The sequence below is a fragment of the Salvelinus fontinalis genome, chromosome 1, assembly GCF_029448725.1.
Source record: "Salvelinus fontinalis isolate EN_2023a chromosome 1, ASM2944872v1, whole genome shotgun sequence".
In the NCBI taxonomy this organism is placed as follows: domain Eukaryota; kingdom Metazoa; phylum Chordata; class Actinopteri; order Salmoniformes; family Salmonidae; genus Salvelinus; species Salvelinus fontinalis.
Genome location: NC_074665.1, coordinates 48,366,009 through 48,389,755, shown reverse-complemented (window position 1 = coordinate 48,389,755; position 23,747 = coordinate 48,366,009). Strand labels below are relative to the sequence as shown.

The 23,747-nt window shown below is 43.8% G+C and overlaps 1 protein-coding gene across 1 annotated transcript; it reads left to right on the top strand.

Moving 5' to 3' along the window:
- Positions 1 to 3,734: 3,734 nt before the first annotated feature.
- On the top strand, positions 3,735 to 17,573 carry LOC129856671 (leucine-rich repeat-containing protein 3B-like). The gene is made up of 2 exons (XM_055924413.1): positions 3,735 to 4,124; positions 16,222 to 17,573. The coding sequence occupies exon 2, from the start codon at positions 16,305 to 16,307 to the stop codon at positions 17,097 to 17,099; it is 795 nt and encodes a 264-aa protein (XP_055780388.1). The 5' UTR covers positions 3,735 to 4,124; positions 16,222 to 16,304; the 3' UTR covers positions 17,100 to 17,573.
- Positions 17,574 to 23,747: the final 6,174 nt, after the last annotated feature.

The following is a 23,747-nucleotide window of genomic DNA, read 5'->3' as shown; positions in this document are numbered from 1 at the left end:
GAGACGGAAACAGGATTTGTCGCAGATCTGCGGATAGCTGTCTAACAGGGATCTCGAGTTGCTTGATGTCCTCTGTCAGACAAGGATAGTGGTTCTTGGGATAGAGGTAGAGAAACGTTTTTTAAGCATCTGCTTGCAATGAACTCTCCAAAAGCGTTTTACTGAGCAGTTGTGAAGCATGTCAGAAATGTCTATTAAAAATGTTCAGTGTGTGTGTAAAAATGTAATTCAGTTCACACGAGGGTCTTCACTTATTGACTCATGTAGATAGTAAAATAAAAAATGTGTTTTAATGAACCCTTATTTAACTAGGCAAGTCAGTTAAGAACAAATTCTTATTTACAATGACGGCCTACCACAGTCAAACCCGGAAGATGCTGGGCCAATTGTGCACTGCCCTATGGGACTCCCAATCACGGCCGGATGTGACACAACATTGTAAATAGATAAAAATCCAATATCATATGCAAAGTTAACACATCCTGAAATCTGACCTGACAACATTTGAAGTCCCATTCCTGTTTTGACCAAGTCACTCCCAGAAGAAGTATATTTGGAGAGGTACGCATGCAGTGACCTTTGAAGTGTATGCCCCTCCCTGCCTCCCTTTGTGAATATGCTTGACACAATGAGAGGGTGAGAAATATTAATCATAATGAAAGGGCATTAGGAAACAGGGCCAGGCGATGGCAACGGTTACCATAATAATTTCACCTTTGAGGTACTGTGCACTAGCCTACAACCTCAGTCACTCTTTAGATAATAGCCCCATACTGAAACCAGCCCAGTAAATGTAAGTCCATTAGCTAGTGTTGTCGCACTAGTTAAACAGAACATGAGTGCTTTGACTGGATTTCAACAAGGCCACAATATAGAAGTGAAAAATCAGACGTTGGTTTGCATTGATTTTGACACGTTATGATTTTTTTCCCTTCACTTCTGTTGACAGATTATGTCTGACTGAGACTCGGAGGGAGAGGAAGCTAAATTAGACAGTCTGAGTGGATGTGTCCGTGTGTCGTCATGTCTGTGTCAATCGAATCCCCATCTCCACATGCCCTTTACAAACTATCAGACACCAACACTTGATTCACAAATCGATTCGGGTCTCTATCATTTTTACATCGCCGACAGGGTTGGGGTCAATTCGAATTAAAGGCAGTCAATTCAGGAAGTGATTTTAATTAAATAGGTTCTACTTTTCAGTTTATTGAGAAGTCATTGAAAATAAATGCTCTTGTTTCAATTATTGAATTGTAATTTCAGTTTACTTTCTGAGCTGACTGCCTTCAAATAAATTGACCCCGACCCTGATTGCCAATGCTTCTCACGTCATATCTGCAGAAATGTGAATAACGTTTTCATAAGCTTGTCATATAGCGCACTGAGAATTTCCCTTGTGATGAAGGAATCCTCCTGAGATATGATCAACTCTCTAGGAACAAGGTTGATCTATCCCATATAAACATAGAATTATTAGAACGGGTAAAGCCCCTTTGACTACAGCCTTACACTCAATATGGCTGACATGGTAACTGACATTGTCAGTGGAATTCTAGTTCTATGGCTTATTTCTATCACATTTGGAAAAAGACTCAGATTGCTCAACGCCACCATGGGGAATTCATTTCATATAACAACTCAAAGGAAACTAAGTATAACTATGACCAATTTCCACAGTGAGGTGCATTGTTTAATTGCATTGTAGACTTTGATGCAAGCGTTCCTCACAGATAGGCTGACCTGCAGTAACTCTGTTCCCCAAGGTGGTGGGGAGAATTATTTTTATATACTCTTGTCGCTTTAGATTTTTTTTTAAATTAACTGCCAGGGAAATAAATAAGTTGGAAGTACTGTCATGCTCACAAAGACAAGCCACGGCTTTGATCTTGGAGTGAGCTGGGAGCAGTGAGGAGACAGAGAGAAAGAGAGAGAGGGTGAGAAAGAGACAAAGAGAGAGAGAGGGACAAGCAGAGCGAGAGAAAGAAAGATTGACAGAGAGAGAGAGACCGAGGGGAGGACCACAGACCCTGGATCTCATTAATTACTCTCCTTTTGTTCTTGTGACAGAGAGAGCGAAGCGTAGCCTCGCTAATCTTGGCACAACGTTCACATTCCATTGTTAATACAACATTACAGCAACTTCAGTATGCACCTCAGCTGAGTTCACACTTAGCAGCACTCCAGCACCACCATGTTGATGGAAGCGATCCAGGCAACTTTTCCTCCTTAGAGGCTCAGCTGATTGGATCAAAGAGGGGAGAATTAACTTTGATTCACTTGAAGGAGTTGGAGCACTTTGAGTGTAGTCTATCAGTATTAGGTATCACAGGAGGTTGGTGGCTCCTTAATTGGGGAGGGCAGGTGGTAATGGCTGTAGTGGAATAAGTGGAAAGGTACAGTATCAATAACATCAAACACTTGGTTTCCAGGTGTTTGATGCCATTCCATTTGCTCCGTTCCAGACGTTATTATGAGCCGTCCTCCCCTCAGCGGCCTCCACTGTTTGGTACACTCTGTTAATGCAGAATGCATACGTCCACCATTGCGGGCCGTTTGAAGTAATCTGATGCTGCATGCAGAAGATGAAGGCAAGGCATTTGACTGACTGGAAGTGCTGCTATCTCCTCCTCTCCCCTCTGACTGCATCCCAAATGGCACCCTATTCCCTATGTAGTGCACCATACAGGGAATAGGGTGCCATTTGGGACGCGTATCCTGTCGATGATAAGAAACGAGTCGCATTTTCTGCTGTTTCATCTTCATATGCTCATCCTCGTATCTAATCCGTACCTAATTGACGAGGAAAAGCAGCATAATCCACTCTCGCTGAGCACTGTAATTATGTGGTCAATACATACACAATAGCATCTTCAGTCTTCCCGGGTGATAAAACACAAATTAATTCCTATCAAGTCAATTCTTGAGCTATTTTGTAAAAGCAACATACATTCGTAACTCAGTTACACACACACACATCCTGTCATTGACACTGATTTGATGGTTTGAGGAGACATTGAGGGGGACTTACATGGGGTGTTTTGATTGATTTAAATTCCATTAATACCCTTTTTGCCCAGCAGCCACTCTTGGGCCCCAGCCTGTGTCTGTTATCACAGTGTGGTTTTGATTGGATGGCTTCCTTATCGGTTGGCAACACACAGGAAGAGGCCCGGAGACAGCACTGGCAACACAGTACTGGAACAATAACCTGCAGATCAAACATGATTAGTCAAACACCACTTTCTTAAAAGGGCAATCTGCAGTTCAAACGATAACAAAGCCAGTGTTTTGGTAATTAGCTCAGAGATGGGGCTGTAACCACTCAAATGTATAGATGGACCTATGGATGGAAGGACTGACCATGAGATGAAAATGATAGTTTGAACCATGTTTTGAAGCTATACACTATTTGTTTACATTGACTTTATTTACAAATATTGGAGAGCCACAAGCTTATATCTTGGGCTCTGATGGGGAATGACAGTTGAACTAAGCTCATGAGGCATTTATAAGTTAGATTGTTAAAGAATCAATGAGTGAGTGTGTCTGTATGTGTGTGTGTTCTAATACAACTCAAATATATATTAAAATCCGTAAACTGTTGGTCAAAACACAAGCTCTTGGAAGACAAGAGTATAATACCAAACAAATGGAGTTTCATTATTATGTGCCCACTTAGGACAATGATTTCAGCTGTCAGTAGCCAAACGCTGTCTTTTCAGTGTCTAAAATATATTCCGCTCCGTGGCTGCACTTGCACTATAATTATTTGTCATAATTGGCAGGATCACACTTGGATGAAACCCTCCATAGGCGTCGTACACTCGCGTGATGTGTCCCTACCAATTTCCTGATGGCTACAGCAATGTTAGTTTTCTGGTTGCGTGGAAACTAAAAAGCTGCATTGAGCAAGCACTCAATTCAAGGTGCATTGCGCGCCGTTGGTTTGGCGATATGCAACAGAGGACCCCATGGAAGCGACCGAAAATAGTGACCGAATTCCAGTTTGGAGTGGAATGAATAATGATCTATTTTGAAGATTTGAAAGTGGGCGTCTTGAAACTAAAGTGATTCTGTTGAGTGTCACACGCCATGCGAAGGAGGGGGAGAACGTTAAAGATGTAAGTAATGCTTTTCTGCATGTTATTCAAAATGCATGCATTTCATAGACATACGTTTACATCTACTGTTAATAAACACAGCATGCGATGATATAGGCTACTATAAGGCTTTTATGATTGTGGAAATAACTGCAGCTTGTTTAATACATTCAGGCTCCAGAAATGCTTGTTGAAGAATGGGGCAAACAGTAGCTTATTGCCTACGGTATTTAGCCTGACAAGATAGAAGACTAACTTCGATAGGCTATCAATTCCCCGGGAGGCATTGGTCTAGCCTACACTCAGTAAGAGTTTGTTATTGACACGCTTGTTGCTTACAATGAAAATAGTGACTATTACACCAAAGAAAAGGTGCAGGTAAAATATTTGTATGTAGGTAAAAAAAAATAGTAGATTAATAGCCTAAAAATTATTTATATTTATACATTTATTGTATGTCAGAACACCCTTCAAAGTGAACTTAAATAATAAACTTGATTATTAATCCTTTAATTATTGCTTAAATTTTAGTTGATACCACAGGGGTCAAGTTCAAAATGGAAATTCATTCCTGCAGCTCTAAATTGCCATGTCGATTAATCAAAATTATGTTCTGCTTAAAGGTTCAAAATGGCTAAATACATTTTTTTTACTTTTAAATGAAGGATATGTACCCATTTGGTTCTTGGGGGGGGGTTGATATTAAGCATGGTCAGTCCTTGGATTCATAGGTCTGTCTATACATTTGAGAGTGGTTCAATTTCTCCAGCCCATCCCTCCGCTCTTTACTAAAACAGTGGCTGGGTGGCGCACTTTGTTATTGTTTGAACCGTAGATGGCCTCTAACGAAAACGTGTGTTCCTGTTTCTCTAACACATGGCTGGCTAGGCAAGCACCAGTACTATAATATATAATTCTGGGAATAAATGCATGAAGGCTTTCAATGGAAATCAGGCAACAATAATCTGAGTCCCTAAACCGACCGAAATGTGTTCATAATTGGGGTGGATAGGAACAGAGTTGGGAGAGCATGGTAATTATGGTTAGACTCATATTTAAGTGTCTGCATCTCAACATAACATTGAGATTTCCCTCACAGCTGTATTTGTTCTTCTGTGCTTCATCTCTCCTCACCTCCCTTTCTGTCTCATCCTCATGACCTACATAGGCCTAACTTGTCTATCATTGGTTGTCTGGACAGAATGATAATACAATGAACAATCACAACAAAATAATACTTGAACAACTTTGACAATCCTTTGCTTTGAGGACATTGTAGTTCTATTCCTTCACTATTATAATGGTTCTGCTGAGTTAGGTCCTAAATTTGCGTCATATCTAAATTATTGCTCTTGCGCACTTGGTGCCTGAGATGTAGCCTATTATTCTAACATTGACTGCAGTCAATTTATGAACTGCCAAAACGGATCTCTGGGCACTTGTCTTGAGCACAGCGTAAATTTAAAAGCAGGAGAGGTAAATTATAGTTGGGTTGTTGATGTCTTTATAGCTTAACCTGATTTTATTGATCATTTGATTTAATGAGGTTGGTGTTGCTCTCTTTCTCTCCTCTTGTTGTCCCATAGCTTTTTCCCTCACTCACTTTCGTCTCTCCATCCCCACATCCTTCCCTCTGTCATCCCTCCAACCTCCGCTTTTCATTAACAGCTGTCCTCCTCAGCTCATGACATGCTAATATCTCCCTCTTTCCTCCGATGCATCTCATTAATCTCTTTTCAGTGGGCCTTCTGTGTTCTTCTCCATTGTTGTGTTACCTATTTTCCTCAGATCTCTCTTTTTCTCTCTCTCTCCTCATGTGTTCAGTTTCCTTGGTTCCCCACAGCTCCACCTCATCAGGGCAGCATGGATCATGGTGGGAAAACCACCGCTTTTCTTACACAGTAACACTTTAGACATCCTTTTCATATCCTTGAGCATTTTGTCTTATCTGTAGTCACTGCTTTTCCACTATATCTTCTTTGTTTGGCTTTAATAAAGAAATGGGGATAATCATCTGAGTGTCTTTTGAAAGAAGGAGGTCAGGGCTGATCGGGACGGTCTTGAACTTTCAACTGGTCTGGCCTATTGCAATGAGACTCATTAGGATGCGTCCCTTAGACGACTCCCCCGGTCATGTGATCCTAAGAGGTACTTAGAGATCGATTTCATTTGTTAAATCTTGGTAAATGGATCTTGCTATGGTCTCCAGCCATTTTAAAGAACCAGCCGAAGTCCGAGAGTTTAAATTAAATTATTTTTACAGGAGAGGATATAGCTGCTAGCACAACATGCTAAGGCTGTTTGGGTTGCCCTTGTTGCCTTTTTTAGCTTTAGCATGTAGCCTTACAATGCTGTTGGGTGGCCAAAATACAATTACATTCCATTGATGTTAAGTGAGTTTTTCCTTAAGAGGATTAGTAATGGGATAGCAGATGGTTGGTGTTCAGGTATTAATGAAGGGTGTTAGGGTAAAAGGACAGATTATTTTTTTAGAAGCTTACATGCTAAATAAAAAGTGTAAATTACAGGACTCATTAACAAGTTGTTAGCTCAGTGTTGTTTGCACTGACCCCGGTTCTGAGTGCGTAAACAGTTTATGGATTAGCCTACCGAACACAGTTGTGGCACTGAACGCTCTCAGTAGCCGATGTGAACAAAACCTTTAAACAGGTCAACATTCACAAAGCCGCTGGGCCAGACGGATTACCGTCTGACGATGACATGTACTCAACTGTCAAGTGTCTTCACTGACATTTTCAACCTCTCCCTGACCAAGTCTGTAATGCCTACATGTTTCAAGCAGACCACCATAGTCCCTGTGCCCAAGTAAGCGAAGGTAACCTGCCTAAATGATTACCGCCCCGTGGCACTCACGTCGGTAGTCATGAAGTGCTTTGAAAGGCTGGTCATGGCTCACATCAACAGCATCCTCCCGGACACCCTAGACCCACTCCAATTTGCATACCGCCCCAACAGATCCACAGATGATGCAATCTCAATCACACTGCCCTTTCTCACCTGGACAAAAGGAACACCTATGTGAGAATGCTTTTCATTGACTACAGCTCAGCACTGCCATGCTGGTCCTTAACACTGGGGCCCCACAGGGGTGTGTACTTAGTCCCCTCCTGTATTCCCTGTTCACCCATGACAGTGTGGCCAAACACGTCTCCAACACCCTCCATTAAGTTTGCTGACGACACAACAGTGGTAGGCCTGATCACCGACAATGATGAGATGGCCTATAGGGAGGAGGTCAGAGAACTGGCAGTGTGGTGCCAGGACAACAACCTCTCCCTCAATGTGAGCAAGACAAAGGAGCTGATTGTGGACTACAGGAAAATGTGGGCCGAACAGGCCCCCATTAACATCGACGAGGCTGTAGTGGAGCGGGTCGAGAGTTTCAAGTTCCTTGATGTCCACATGACCAACGAACTATCATGTTCCAAACATACCAAGACAGTCCTGAAGAGGTCACAACAAAACCTTTTCCCCCTCAGGACACTGAAAAGATGGGCCAATTGTGCGTCGCCTCATGGGTCTCCCGGTCACGGCCGGCTGCGACACAACCCGGTATCAAACCAGGATCTGTAGTAACGCAGCTAGCACTCCGATACAGTGCATTTGACCGCTGCGCCACTCGGGAGGCCCCTGAATGCCAAGTTGATTGCATGTTCCTTGTTGAAACATGGCTGTCATCAGACTGTAGTGCCGCTCTTATTGAAGCCTCCCCCTGGACTACAGCTTTTCATACTCTATCAGAAAAGGGAAAAAGGGTGTGAGGACAGCCTCTATTTTTTCGTATGCTCTCAGCTGTAAGGACATTTTGTTTGGTGATATTTGGGTCTTTTGAGCATCATGCTATACTGTTTAAATCTCAGCCACCAGTGCTGGCCATAACCCTGTATAGGTCATCAAAGCACTGCCCCACTTTCTTTACTGATTTATCTGAACTATTGTATATTGTCCTTGAGAACTATGATAAAATCATTGTGATGGGTGATTTTTAATATTCATCTTGACCAAGAAACTGACTCCAAGGCCATTGAATTTATTAATCTTTTAAGCTCTATGGACTTTATCCAACATGTTGCTGGGCCCACCCATAACCACGGCCATACTCTGGACCTGGTTATTACCAAGGGGCTTTGTATTGACATATACAATATTGTTGATGTTGCTTTATCTGATAATCACTGTGTATTTTTTACTACCTTTTGTACTACCTTTACTACCATAGCACAGGGTAATACTGAATGCATTATTAAGAAATGCTATTTTACCTCTAAAGGTCCTACAGATTTGATTGTGTATGAACAATACTCCACCACCTATTCTGCCCCCCTCTTGTGATGATTTAGTTGTTAACTTTAAGAGCAAATTAAGGGCTACTATTGATGCTCCAGTAAAGTTGAAAAAGACCACATCCAAACAGAGATGTGGTCTCACCCTTGGATGAGTGAGGAAACTAATAAATTAGAGATAAATTGCATTAAGGCAGAGCGGAAGTGGATAAAGTCAACGTTGCAGGTCCATTATGATATTCTGAAAGAGCAACTTGGCATATATAACAAGGCAATTAGAAATGCCAGAGGGGCAAATTTTTCTAACTTGATCACTATTAATCAGAAAAATTCTTCTCAACAATTGATTGCCTGATAAATCGTACCCCCCCAAACCTATGTAAACTTTCCTTCACATCTAAATGTGATGAGTTTACGGTATATTTCAGAGATACCCAGCCTAATTTTGGTTCTTATCAGTCAAGCAAGACCCAGTGAGAAGTTTGATATGTACCCTAGCTTACCACGCAAAGGGACTATGGATTTATTTCCCCTGTTTGACACAGACATGCTCAGGAAAGTGATATTTAAACTTAAGCCTTCTAACTGCCTTCTCGATCCTATCCTCTTCTTCAAAACTGTTTTTAATTGCAAATCTGAAGAAGTGCAAGCTATTGTTTATCACTCCCTGTTCACATGCACTTTCCCCACTCCACTAAACTGTTATGGTGAAACCCCTTCTGAAGAAAAGTCATCTAGATTCTTCAGCTCTTAGCAATCTCCAACCTTCCATTCTTAAGCAAAATTCTGGAGAAACTGGTGTTCAAACAGCTAAATTGTTTTATAAGTGCCAGCTGTATTTGAGAAACATTCCAATCTGCACACAGCCTTAGTTGAAGTGGTAAATGATCTTACAGCCAACACAGATACCAAACATCTCTCTGTCCTTATTCTCTTAGATTTAAGTGCTGTATTCGACACTTGACCATTATGTCCATCTGGACAGACTGGAGAGGTGGGCTGGTCTCTGCGGTACAGTTCTAAAATAGTTTAGGACCTATTTAACTGGTTGAGAGTTGTTTTTTTTTGTCATCCTTGGTGAACATAACTCAGAGAAAATACATATCACGTGGCATTTCACAAGGATCGATTTTTGGGTCCGGTACTGTTCAGTTTATATATGTTACCCAGTGGAGGCTCCTCAGAGGATGAAGGGGAGGACCATCCTCCTCAGTGATTTTCATAAAAATAGTAAAACATTGAAGTTATCCTTTTTAAATAAACTTATACTAAATATAATCACGTCACCAAATAATTGATTAAAACACACTATTTTGGAAAGAAGGTCTACAGTAGCCTCAACAGCACTCTGTAGGGTAGCATCATGGTGTAGCCATGGGACAGCTAGCTTCCGTCCTCCTCTGAGTACATTGACTTCAATACGAAACCTAGGAGGCTCATGGTTCTCACGCCCTTCCATAGACTTACGTTCTGGAGGACGTCCTCCAACCTATCAGCGCTCTCGCAGCATGAACTGACATGTTGTCCACCCAATCAAAGGATCAAGTAATTAATCTAGTACTGAAAGCATAAACTACAGCTAGCTAGCACTGCAGTGCATAAAATGTGGTGAGTAGTTGACTCAGAGAGGAAGACAGTAGTTCAACAGTTTTGAACAAATTCATTTCTTCCAAAATGACGGAGAAGCAAGAGAGAAATATAGATTTTTGTCCTTTTTTAGTTGCACTTACTTAGCTAGCAAATGCAGCTAGCTAGTTTAGCTTACTGAAACACCCCGCTCAAACAGAGGGATGGTATGTTAGCTAGTTGGCTTTGACTTTCCAACACAACGCTGGAACTCTTCCAAGTCAAGGTATGCTTTTAGTTTTACAAAGGTATTGCCACTGTGGCCCGCCAGTGTAACTACTTACTGACTGTACACTGTAACATTACTGCACAATTGTAGCGGGTTTACTAACTCGTTAATCAAATAAAATTGTATTTGTCACATGCGCAGAATACAATGGGTGTAGAACTTACAGGGAAATCTTACTTACAAGCCCTTAAGCCCTTAACCAACAATGCAGTTTTAAGAAAAATAAGTGTTAAGTAACAAATAATTAAAGAGCGGCAGTAAAATAACAATAGCGAGGCTATATACAGGGGGTACCGGTACAGAGTCAATGTGTGGGGGCACCAGTTAGTTGAGGTAATATGTACATGTAGGTAGAGGTAAAGTGACTATGCATAGATAATAAACAGAGTAGCAGCAGCGTAAATATGGGGATGGGAGGGGGGCAATGCAAATAGACTGGGTAGCCATTTGATTAGCTGTTCAGGAGTCTTATGGCTTGGGGGTAGAAGCTTTTAAGTTTTTTGGACCTAGACTTGTCACTCCGGTACCGCTTGCCGTGCGGTAGAAGAGAGAACAGTATATGATTAGGGTGGCTGGAGCCTTTGACAATTTTTAGGGCCTTCCTCTGACACCGCCTGGTATAGAGGTCCTGGATGGCAGAAAGCTTGGCCCCAGTGATGTCCTGGGCCGTACGCACGGCTCTCTGTAGTGCCTTGCGGTCGGAGGCCGAGCAGTTGCCATAACAGGCAGTGATGCAACCAGTCAGGATGCTCTCTATGGTGCAGCTGTAGAACCTTTTGAGGATCTGAAGACCCATGTCAAATCTTTTCAGTCTTCTGAGGGGGAATAGGCTTTGTTGTGCCCTCTTCACGGCTGTCTTGGTGTGTTTGGACTATGATAGTTTGTTCAAGGAACTTGAAGCTCTCAACCTGCTCCACTACAGCCCCGTTGATGAGAATGGGGACATGCTCGCTCCTCCTTTTCGAGTAGTCCAAAATCATCTCCTTTGTCTTGATCACGGTTAAGGGAGAGGTTGTTGTCCTGGCACCACATGGTCTGGTCTCTGACCTCCAGCCTAGAGGCTGTTTTGTCATTGTCGGTGATCAGGCCTAACACTGTTGTGTAATTGGTAAACTTAATGATGGGGTTGGCCATGCAGTCATGAGTGAACAGGGAGTACAGGAGGAGACTGAGCACGCACCCTGCGGGGCCCCCATGTTGAGGATCAGCGTGGTGGATGTTATTACCTACCCTTACCACCTGGGGGCGGCCTGTCAGGAAGTCCAGGATCCAGTTGCAGAGGGAGGTCCCAGGGTCCTTAGCTTAGTGATGAGCTTTGAGGGCACTATAGTGTTGAACACTAAGGTCAATGAATAGTATTCTCACATAGGTGTTCATTTTGTCCAGGTGGGAAAGGGCAGTGTGGAGTGCAATAGAGACCGGTATGTGAATTAGAGTGGGTCTAGGGTTTCTGGGATAATGGTGTTGATGTGAGCCATAACCAGCCTTTCAAAGCACTTCATGGCTCAAGATGTGAGTGCTACGGGTCGGTAGTCATTTAGGCAGGTTACCTTAGTGTTCTTGGGCACAGGGACTATGGTGGTCTGCTTGAAACATGTTGGTATTACAGACTCAGTCAGGGACAGGTTGAAAAATGTCAGTGAAGACACTTGCCAGTTAGTCAGCGCATGCTCGGAGTACACGTCCTGGTAATCCATCTGGCCCTGCTGCCTTGTGAATGTTGAACTGTTTAAAGGTCTTACTCACATCAGCTACGGAGAGCGTGATCACACAGTCGTCCGGAACAGCTGATGCTCTCATGCAAGTGTCAGTGTTATTTGCCTCGAAGCGAGCATAGAAGTAATTTAGTTTGACTGGTAGGCTCGTGTCACTTGGCAGCTCGTGGCTGTGTTTCACTTTGTAGTCTGTAATAGTTTGCAAGCCCTGACACATCTGACGAGCGTATGAGCCAGTGTAGTACGACTCAATCTTAGTCCTGTATTGACACTTTGCCTGTTTGATGGTTCGTCGGAGTGCATAGCGGGATTTCTTATAAGCTTCTGGGTTAGTCCCGCTCCTTGAAAGTGGCAGGTCTAGCCTTTAACTCAGTGCGGATGTTGCCTGTAATCCATGGCTTCTGGTTGGGGTATGTACGTAAAGTCACTGTGGGGACGACGTCATCGATGCACTTATTGATGAAGCCAATGACCGATGTGGTGTACTCCTCAATGCCATCGGAATAATCCCGGAACATATTCCAGTCTGTGCTAGCAAAACAGTCCTGTAGCTTAGCATCTGCTTCATCTGACCACTTTTTTTATTGACCGAGTTACTGGTGCTTCCTGCTTTAGTTTTTGCTTGTAAGCAGGATCAGAAGGATAGAATAATGGTCACATTTGCCAAATGGAGGTCGAGGGAGAGCTTTGTACGTGTCTCTGTGTTTGGAGTAAAGGTGGTCCATTGTTTTTTCCCACTCTAGTTGCACATTTAACATGCTGATAGAAATTTGGTAAGACAGATTAAAGTTTCCCTGCATTGAAGTCCCGGCCACTAGGAGCGCCGCATCTGGATGAGCATTTTCCTGTTTGCTTATGACCGAATACAGCTCATTGAGTGCGGTCTTAGTACCAGCATCGGTTCGTGGTGGTAAATAGACAGCTACAAAGAATATAGATGAAAACTCTAATGGTAAATAGTGTGGTCTACAGCTTATCATGAGATACTCTACCTCAGGCGAGCAAAACCTCGATACTTCCTTTGACCCCTTGTCTAATCAGAGGCTGCTGTTCTATCCTGCCGAAAAAGCGTAAAACCCGCCAGCTGTATGTTATTCATGTCGTCGTTCAGCTACGACTCGGTGAAACATAAGATATTACAGTTTTTAATGTCCCTTTGGTAGGATATACGTGCTCGTAGTTCGTCTATTTTTATTATCAGATGATTGTACGTTGGCTAATAGTACCAATGGTAAAGAAAGATTACCCACTCGCCGTCGAATCCTTACAAGGCACCCAGACATGCGTCCCAGATATCTCTGTCTCTTTCTCCTGCGAATGACTGGGATGAGGGCCTTGTCGGGTGTCGGGAGTAAATCCTTCGCATCCGTCTCGTTCATGAAAAAAAATCTTCTTCCAGTACAGGGTGTGTAATCGCTGTCGTGATACCTAGAAGCTCTTTTCGGTCATAAGAGACAGTGGCAGAAACATTATGTACAAAATAAGTTACAAATAACGCGAAAAAACACACACAATAGCACAATTTGGTTAGGGGACCGTGAAACAGCAGCCATCTCCTCAGGCGCCATTATCGTTAGTTCTGTTAGTTATGCTGACTATGACGTTACTTTAGCTAGTATGGTGACAACAATGTTAGTTGTGTGTAGTGTTTTTTTTGTGTTGTGCATTGAAGTTCACAATCGAAGGGAAGAGGTGAGAGGAGAGTGCATAGATGCGAGAAGGAATACAACGTGGTAGCTATGAAAGTGAACTTTGTTTACGTGTGATATGGGGTGGTGATATGGGGTGTATTCATTCCACCGTTTATGTTAAAACAATTCTTAAAAGGAAGCAAACGGAACAAAATGGGGATAAACATACCTGAATTTGTCCAATAGAAACTCTTGTTTGCAACTGTTGGACTAATGATTACACCGTATATCAGCTAGATGCGGTATTGAATGTCACTGTCACCTCAAATTTGTGTTTCGACCTGTCTGCACCTACATTGTAAACTGTCATTCATTGGCTAGGCTGTAGCAACCTCGTGATGGGTATACAAACGATGGGTTACATTGAGCTGGGTGAATGGAATATGAATGACAGTCATCCAATATGCTTTAATAGAAATAAGGCCATGCTCATAAAAAAAGAAAATCATCCTCCATCTTAAACGGCACTGACCGCCACTGATGTTATCCCTTGGCAGCGTCATCAGAAAGCACAGCATTGATTTTCACTGCTACGCAGACGATACACAACTTTACATTTCTGTATCACCAGAGGATTTTAACTCCACGGATACATCTTTCGACTGTTTTAGTGATTTTAAATACTTGGATTGCTCACAAAACAAGGCCGAGGTACTTATTGTTGGAGCCAAAGCACTGAGAGGGAATCTGGCTGCACATTTTAATTCATGCGCAATCAAGATAGTTGTTATTTTAGATTCTGATCTCAATTTCAAATCACACATTAGGAATGTGACCAAAATAGCTTTTTACCACATTGCCAAGGTGCAGCTGTTTCTCTCTGACTGATACAGCCAGACTCATTGTTAAGAGAATTTTGTTCTCAAGGTACATAACCCAATTTAATTATATTCCTCAGTCTGCAAACCAGAATTTGTAAGATCCTGGTCGAATGAAACAGACGGAGGCCCAGCTAAAATAGTCAAAAAGGTTTATTCACGGGAACGTTCTAAAGTCAAGAATACAAAACAATTCATTTTATACTGACTTCTCACGCACACACATTCACACAACCATACGCACCCACATACACACAACCATACGCACACACTGCTATGTCCTGCTACCCAGCCCACAGAGATTAGTGGCCTTGTCCTTGAGACGTACTCCCCGTTCTCTCCCAAATCTCTAGTCAGGTTGGCACCAAGCTCAGACACTCTGTGTTTAAAATACCATAAAGACATATTGTCTTTACCCTAATTCTGACTAGGACTACACATTTATTGATTATGATTTTATACATTCTAATCAATTCCATACAATTATATGTTTCAGGGCGGAATATTCTAATCATTCAATTAACAGATAATTCTCACCTATCAATCATCCATGCTTTTATTACAAGCAGGCTTGACTACTTTAAGTCTCTCCTGTCTGGTCTTCCCAAGAAAGCCGTTGGTCAACTGAAAAACATACAAAATGCTGCAGCACGGGTACTGACCAAGACCAGACAGAGCGCACACATTACACTGGTGTTAAGGTCTCTGCACTGGCTGCCTGTTAGTTTTAGAATCATTTTAAGGTTCTTCTATTGGTTTTTAAATCAATCCACGATTGTGCACCCCAATACATGTCAGACATGCTTTTAAGTTATGGACCCAGTAGGTCCCTCAGGTCATCTGGCACTGGCCTTCTAACTATCCCAAAGCCTAGGACCAAGAAGCATGGAGAGGTTATTATGCCCGCAGCCTCTGGAATAGCCTGCCAGAGAACCTGAGGGGAGCTGAAACTGTGGGCATATTTAAGAGATCTCTTCATTTTTAGCTTAGCTTTTCCTCAGGGTGCTTTTTAGTTGTTCAGTGTCATTCTTTTTGTTGTTGTCTTATTTTTGTTGTGTAGTAAATATTTCAGCTTTTATTTTCATTGGGGTTTTTCCCCCTGGTAAAGCACATTTTGTTGCACTCAATGTCTGAAATGTGCTTTATAAATGGAGCTTGATTCAATTTGATGCACTGAAGAAGAAAAAAAGTTAAACTTTATTTGACCTTTATTTAACTAGGCAAGTCGGTTAAGAACAAATTCTTATTTTCAATGACGGCCTAGGAACAGTGGGTTAACTGCTTTGTTCAGGGGCAGAACAACATATTTTTACCTTGTCAGCTCGGGGATTCGATCTTGCAACCTTTCGGTTACTAGTCCAACGCTCTAACCACTAGGCTACTTGCCGAAATAGGCCAGCACTGCAGGGATGTCAATTATCAGTCACACTGACACCAAAGCACTTTTTACTTGTGTGTTTTTGCCAGTGTGAGGGCACTTTTTGATCCTTATGTTTTCCATAAAGCTGTAAGTATAAACATGGTTTAGTCAGCCAACTGTGCTGAACAAGACCGCAAGATCCCCTCTGCCTCCTCACCACAGTTATGCTAGTTATCCTGCATCTGTATTTGAAGTAACACATCTGTTTATAATAAATGTTTTATATGGTTGGTGACCAATTGCAACAATTGTACCTCTCCTATCAGTGGGTTGTGTTGTCTCCCTCCACCAATCCTGCTTCCTGTTTCTCCATAGGCTTGACAGCTATTGGGGAGGTTGACACTGGCTCTGCCCCTTCGCCCTTGTTGGTCTTCCCTGGAGCATGCCCATATCCCACCATGCACCTGCTGGCGAGCGGCTGGCTACTGCACCATTCGGTGGTCATGTGTCTGCTGCTGCACAGCGTGGTGCTGATGACCTGCTTCCACCACGCCGCCACCAGCTGCTCCCAGGGCTGCTACTGCTCTGAGAGCGACGGCCGTGGAAAGACGGTGCGCTGCAGCAACCTGCGTCTCACGGAGATCCCCCAGGACCTACCCAATGACACACGGCACATCTACCTGGACTTCAACCTGCTCACCGAGGTCCCCAGCAATGCTTTCCAGGGTCTGCCCCTGCTCAGCGAGCTGGACCTCTCCAACAACGAGCTGGCCAAGCTGGAGCGAGGGGCCTTCAGGAGCCTGGGGCCCTCACTCACCTTCCTGGACTTGTCTTCCAACAAATTGGTCAACATTAACCCTGAGGCCTTCGAGGGGCTGCGGGCGCGCGCCAACCTGACCAATAACCCGTGGCACTGCGACTGCAGCCTGCAGATGTCCATGCCCCACATTGACCTGGAGCCCCTCTCGCTGACGGGCATCGTGTGCGAGACGTCGGATCCGCCCAATGTGGGGGCGGAGGGTGTTCCCTTCCTGCTGGCCCAGGACCTGGACCTGTGCGTGGTGATGAAGAAGACCACGGATGTGGCCATGCTGGTCACCATGTTCGGCTGGTTCACAATGGTCATCTCCTACCTGGTCTACTACGTCCGGCACAACACTGAGGACGCCCGCCGCCACCTGGAGTACCTCAAGTCTCTGCCCACCAAGCCGGGCCCGTCCGAGGCCTCTTCTACCATCAGCACAATGGTATAGCCCAGGACCAGGAGAACCCAGAGGGGAGCTTAGGCTGGAGGGCTAAGTCTGCCAGAGGAGGTGGTTATTATAGGGCCGTAACCTGGCTGCACCCACACTACAGGCCATTCAGTGCCAGCCAAGGAGAGTTCTGTCTGGCTTTTAGGTGGGTGCCACAGCGGCACTAGGATTTGTGTCCATATATGCAGGAAGCCCATCCAGACCTGGGCACCGTACGTAACCCAGATTAATAATTGAACCAGGAGTGGCCCATTATCAAAATGGGGCCTGTGAAGGGTCCTTTGGCCACATCAAACAGCAAACAGAACAACAGGATAGCAACACACACTATGAACAACTCTGTCACTCCAAATCCTTCCATGTACAATTATTGTTTTCCATACAACATCCATATAGTATACGCAGTCTATAAACGGTGAAATGTAGTTCTTTACAATAAAACAATGTATTCCATGGGTTTCTTTTTTTAAATTATCGTTGGTGCAAATGGTCTTATTTTACCTCCAAGAAACTAAGCAAATGTATGTGCATATGTCAACTGGACCATCAGTTGAATCTGCCGATTATGTGTTCAGGCCACTGTACTAGAATGATACACATCAATCATTAATCAATGAAATGCTCCAACCGGTAAAAGGCTCAGAGATCTGATTGATCCACACACCACTATAAAACAGTACACATACAAGCTGCATTGCTGTTATGCACTGTGTAGTCGAAGGGTTGTACAGGAAACCCGTCCTAGCTGTACTATAGCGACCTTTTGTTGTTCTCACCAAGACAATGAAACAGCCAGTACAGTATAGAAACATTCCTGCCTACACACCAGGGCACAATGATCCTTCACACAGAAATCATCCCAAGTGGGAGAAAATGTGTTCCTTTTAGTTCCTTTCTGTTTCCTTGCGTTTTAAAGTGCACATTAAGGTCCTGCTGTGGGGGTTTACAGTGCGTTAATCACTCATTCTGGCGCAACACAATGCTTCCAAAACTGTGGGCAGAGTCCACTGGGACTAAAATTGGCAATAAGAGCTAAAACACACGTTCAGCAGTTTAATATTTGAAAGCGAAGGGCTTTCTAAAATGTACTTGCCCTTGTCTGAGTTGTATTATTCAGCAGAATTAACCTTGTGGTGGGTTCCAAGAAACAGAAAGAGATTATAAATGAGATTGTTTGGGATCGTGCGATGTAGTTGTTCTTCGACAAGGGAAACACAGTGACTAACATATCGTTACCCAGGGGTGTAGGACATAGACAGTCCAGTCCGTCAGTCTACCTGATAGCTGAAATTCAAACTTCACAATGCTGGCAGCACTGACTGCCATTCAGAAATCAGCAAATGCTAATGATATTCTAATCTTGGGCTCTGTCCCAATACTCTCGAATATCTCCCTTTTAGATACAACTGATAAGTACAAGAACGGAGTAAATGTCAGATCCATTAAGAGCAATGGTGACCATGTGCACTGACTAGGATGAATTATGGGCCCTAGTTTTAGCCTATAATCTAGTTATGGTCAATGTCCTGGTTAAGGTCACGTGATCAGGAAAACAGCCCAGACATATCACACATAAAAAGAGACAAGGAATAGGAAGCGATGTCTAGATTATTGGGGTGCCTCCTCTTCCCTCTAGTATCTCTGAGGGAGCCTGGCGTCATGGTGGGAGCCAGCCTGTCTGCCGAGGACATTTCCCTGGGGCTTTCCAAACTGCATTGCAGGGGCTGCGACCTGCTGGTCCAGTTGCTGCTGTGGTTGATATGAACTGCCTAATTGGACAGACTCAGGCACAAGGAAATGCATGTCCATTTCCCCTCAGTGTAATTTTGTAGGAGAGGAAAGAAGATGAGAAGAGTGGAATTGAACAAGACACAGCAAGCGGTAAACCAAGAGAGTAAACTCCTGTTTTACTATGCTCAGTGGAGGCTTCCTTATTCATTTTTGTTCCGAGGGCAGCTCTGCTTCCAGGGCGGAATGAATGTGATTGGTTGGATGAAAGCTCAACAGTCAGCACAGTAGGCATGAAATAAACAGACTTGCGGGTTGCCACACAAAACATTACTGGTTCGAATCCTAACCCTACACTTAACTAGTCACATTTCTTACCTAAACATATCCCAACCCCTAAACCTAATCTTAACCAATTAGAATTGCTTGCCTAAACTTAGCCAAGCATTAAAACAAGATGGAATAAGGAAACCTCCAATCTTCGTTAAAATAACCTTATTACTATGTAGGTTACAAAGGACACAAAATACCTAATTGAATCTTTTATTAGAATAAGTAAAGGAAAACCGTATAAAATGTTGCATTTGTGTCTATTCGACATGAACTGGTGAGATTTAACACAGAACACGATGATGAATAATGAAATAGGCTGTTAGCGCAGCACACCCTGTAACTGGGTTTGTCAACAAGGGTATCCCTGCATCAAAAACACATGCATCCAGAGTAGAACAAGCCAATAAACTATGTATGAGGGCCATAAAAAGTCTGGGAAGGAATCCTTCAACTTGGGTGACCCTGTTCTGGGGTTGAGGAGGAAAAAATGGGACCACCTGGCCCTCTCCATGTTGACTGGGCAGGAGGTGCCCTTGAGCTGCCCAGCAGAGTGTATGATGATCTTTGTGGCTTTACACTTCCTTAGTCCCTTAGGCAACACCTCCACTTTTAAGAGTCCTCTCTCTCCAGTAGCTTGTTCATCCATTTTGCTCTATATTTTACTTAGTTTAGAGGGCAAACTCAAAGACACTAAGACATACTTTAATAAGGAAGAACCTTTATCATTCGTTTGCTTTGATATGAGCACATAGATTCTCTGGTGCATCAGCATTCTATTCACAGCACTCCTCCTCCTGGCTGAGTTTGCTTTACAGGACAGTGTTATTGATCCTAACAGAGCTAATCTCAAGGAAGCAGGCCCCCGTGACGAGCAGGAGGTTCAACAGCACTGAAATATAGATGGTAAGCCTCCCTTGCTGACATTTCCTAACACACAGCTAGCTGGTCAGTCCCGTCCTTCCCAGTAACATACTTGTGTGTGTGTGTGTCACAGGAGGCTGCTGAGGGGAGGACGCCTCATAATAATGGCTGGAATGGAGCGGTATTAAACACATGGAAACCATGTGTTTGATGTGTTCGATACCATTCAATAGTATTCTGTTCCAGCCATTACTTGAGCCCGTCCTCCCCAATTATGGTGCCACCAGCCGCCTGTGGTGTTTGTGTGGTAGAGTAAACAAACACAAATTAGTTCTGTGTTTGTGTGTGAGACAAATGTGTGTGTGCGTGGGTGTTTGTATATCTGGATGTATTGTTTTGTGAGTATGTGGGGCAGCACACGTGTAATGTAACACCCCTGTTCCCTAGCACATGCTGTAGCTGTCGTTGTGGTTAATTTAAATTTCAGGCTCACCTTGCCCCGCCCGCTACCCCCAGACATGTTACACTGGTGTGAGTATTACAACTGCTGGGTAATGGGACACAAAGTGGGGGATAAGGTTACCTATCCAATCCCACAGAGCGCAGCCCCACATGGCATTGGGTTGCAGATTAAAATGTTTCCAGCCAGGGCCTGGGTGGACAGACTGTTTCCTCTTCCGGCCTAAAGTGAAGGCTATTGACGAGGAGTGAGTGAGGATGTCCCTGAGTACATCTCAATAGTCTAGAGTTGCTTCCTTTCCCTGTCTGCTTTCCTTCACCTGTATGATGATTCGGAAGCCCATAAAAGCAATATGGTGGATGCCTAAAATCAACATGCTTTCACCTGTCTAATTCTTTCAGTGTGAATGAAAGGATACCAGACGAGGAAGCTGTGTAAGACTATTGAGATGCAACCGTTTCTCTTCCTTTTTCCTCACTCTCTCTCCCCTTCTATTGGTACACCACAGCTCCCCTGTCCCCGAATATGTGTAGGTGTATGGCAGAGTAAAAAGGCTTCCCCGCTTTTGATCAAATCTCCAACCCCAGATCTACATGGCCATCACGGAAGGCTGCTGAGGGGAGGACGGGCTCATAATAATGGCTGGAATGGAATGGTATCAAACATGTTTGAGTTCGATACCATTCCATTAGTTCCGTTCCAGCCAGTACTATGAGTTTAATTGAATTGAATTGATTGCCCCCCATCTATCTTCAGAGTTCATTCTGTTAGGTGACCTAAACTGGGATATGCTTAACACCGGGCAGTCCTACAATTAAGCTAGATGCCCTCAATCTCACACAAATTATCAAGGAACCTACCAGGTACAACCCTAAATCTGTAAACATGGGCACTCATAGATATTATCCTGACCAACTTGCCCTCCAAATACACCTCTACTGTTTTCAATCAGGATCTCAGAGATCACTGCCTCATTGCCTGCATCCGCTATGGGTCCGCGGTCAAACGACCACCCCTCATCACTATCAAACGCTCCCTAAAACACTTCTGCGAGCAGGCCTTTCTAATCGACCTGGTCCGGGTATCCTGGAAGAATATTGACCTCATCCCGTCAGTAGAGGATGCCTGGTCGTTCTTTAAAAGTAATTTCCTCACCATCTTAAATAACCATGCCCCTTTAAAAAAATTTAGAACTAAGAACAGATATAGCCCTTGGTTCACTCCAGACTTGACTGCTTGACTGCCCTCAACCAGCACAAAAACATCCCGTGGCGGACTGCACTAGCATCGAATAGTCCTCGCGATATGTAACTTTTCAGGGAAGTCAGGAACCAATACATGCAGTCAGTTAGGAAAGCAAAGGCTAGCTTTTTCAAACAGAAATTTGCATCCTGTAGCTCTAACTCCAAAAAGTTTTGGGGCACTGTGAAGTCCATGGAGAATAAGAGCACCTCCTTCCAGCTGCCCATTGCACTGAGGCTAGGAAACACTGTCATCACTGATAAATCCACGGTAATCGAGAACTTCAATAAGCATTTATTTTCGGCTGGCCATGCTTTCCTCCTGGCTACCCAACCCCGGCCAACAGCTCCGTACCCTCCGCAGCTACTTGCCCAAGCCTACCCAGCTTATCCTTCACCCAAATCCAGATAGCAGATGTTCTGAAAGAGCTGCAAAACCTGGACCTGTACAAATCAGCTAGGCTAGACAATCTGGACCTTCTCTTTCTAAAGTGATCTGCCGCCATTGTTGCAACCCCTATTACCAGTCTGTTCAACCTCTCGTTCGTATCGTCCGAGATCCCTAAAGACTGGAAAGCTACCGCGGTCATCCCCCTCTTCAAAGGGGGTGACACTCTAGACCCAAACTGTTACAGACCTATATCCATCCTGCCCTGCCTTTCTAAAGTCTTCGAAAGCCAAGTTAACGAACAGTTCACTGACCATTTCGAATCCCACCGTACCTTCTCCACTATGCAATTTCAGAGCTGGTCACGGGTGCACCTCAGCCACGCTCAAGGTACTAAACAATATAATAACCGCCATCGATAAAAGACAGTACTGTGCAGCCGTCTTCATCGACCTGGCCAAGGCTTTCGACTCTGTCAATCACTTATTCTTATCGGGAGACACAACAGCCTTGGTTTCTCAAATGACTGCCTCGCCTGGTTCACCAACTACTTCTCAGATAGAGTTAAGTGTGTCAAATCGGAGGGCCTGTTGTCCGGACCTCTGGCAGTCTCTATGGGAGTGCCACAGGGCTCAATTCTCGGGCCGACTCTTTTCTCTGTATATATTAACGATGTCGCTCTTGCTGCGGGTGATTCCCTGATCCACCTCTACGCAGATGACACCATTCTGTATACATCTGGCCCTTCTTTGGACACTGTTTTAACAAACCTCCAAACGAGCTTCAATGCCATACAACACTCCTTCTGTGGCCTCCAACTGCTATTAAAACTAAATGCATGCTTTTCAACCGATCGCTGCCCGCACCCGCCCGCCCGATTAGCATCACTACTCTGGACGGTTCTGACTTAGAATATGTGGACAACTACAAATACCTAGGTGTCTGGCTAGACTGTAAACTCTCCTTCCAGACTCATATTAAGCATCGCCAATCCAAAATTAAATCTAGAATCAGCTTCCTATTTCTCAACAAAGCCTCCTTCACTCACACCGCCAAACATACCCTCGTAAAACTGACTATCTTACCGATCCTCAACTTCGGCAATGTCATTTACAAAATAGCCTCCAACACTCTACTCAGCAAACTGGATGCAGTCTATCACAGTACCATCCGTTTCATCCCCAAAGCCAACACCTCCTTTGGCCGCCTTTCCTTCCAGTTCTCTGCTGCCAATGACTGGAACGAATTGCAAAAATCGCTGAAGTTGGAGACTCATATCTCCCTCACTAACTTTAAACATCAGCTATCTGAGCAGCTTACCAATCGCTGCAGCTGTACACAGCCCATCTGGCAATAGCCCATCCAATCTACCTACCTCATCCCCATATTGTTTTTACTTACTTTTTTGCTCTTTTGCACACCAGTCTTTCTACTTGCATATCATCATCTGCACATCTATCACTCCAGTGTTAATTTGCTAAATTGTAATTACTTCGCTACTATGGCCTATTTATTGCCTTACCTCCTCACGCCATTTGCACACACTGTATATAGACTTTTTTCTATTGTGTTATCGACTGTATGTTTGTTTATTCCATGTGTAACTCTGTGTTGTTGTTTGTGTCGCTTTGCTTTAT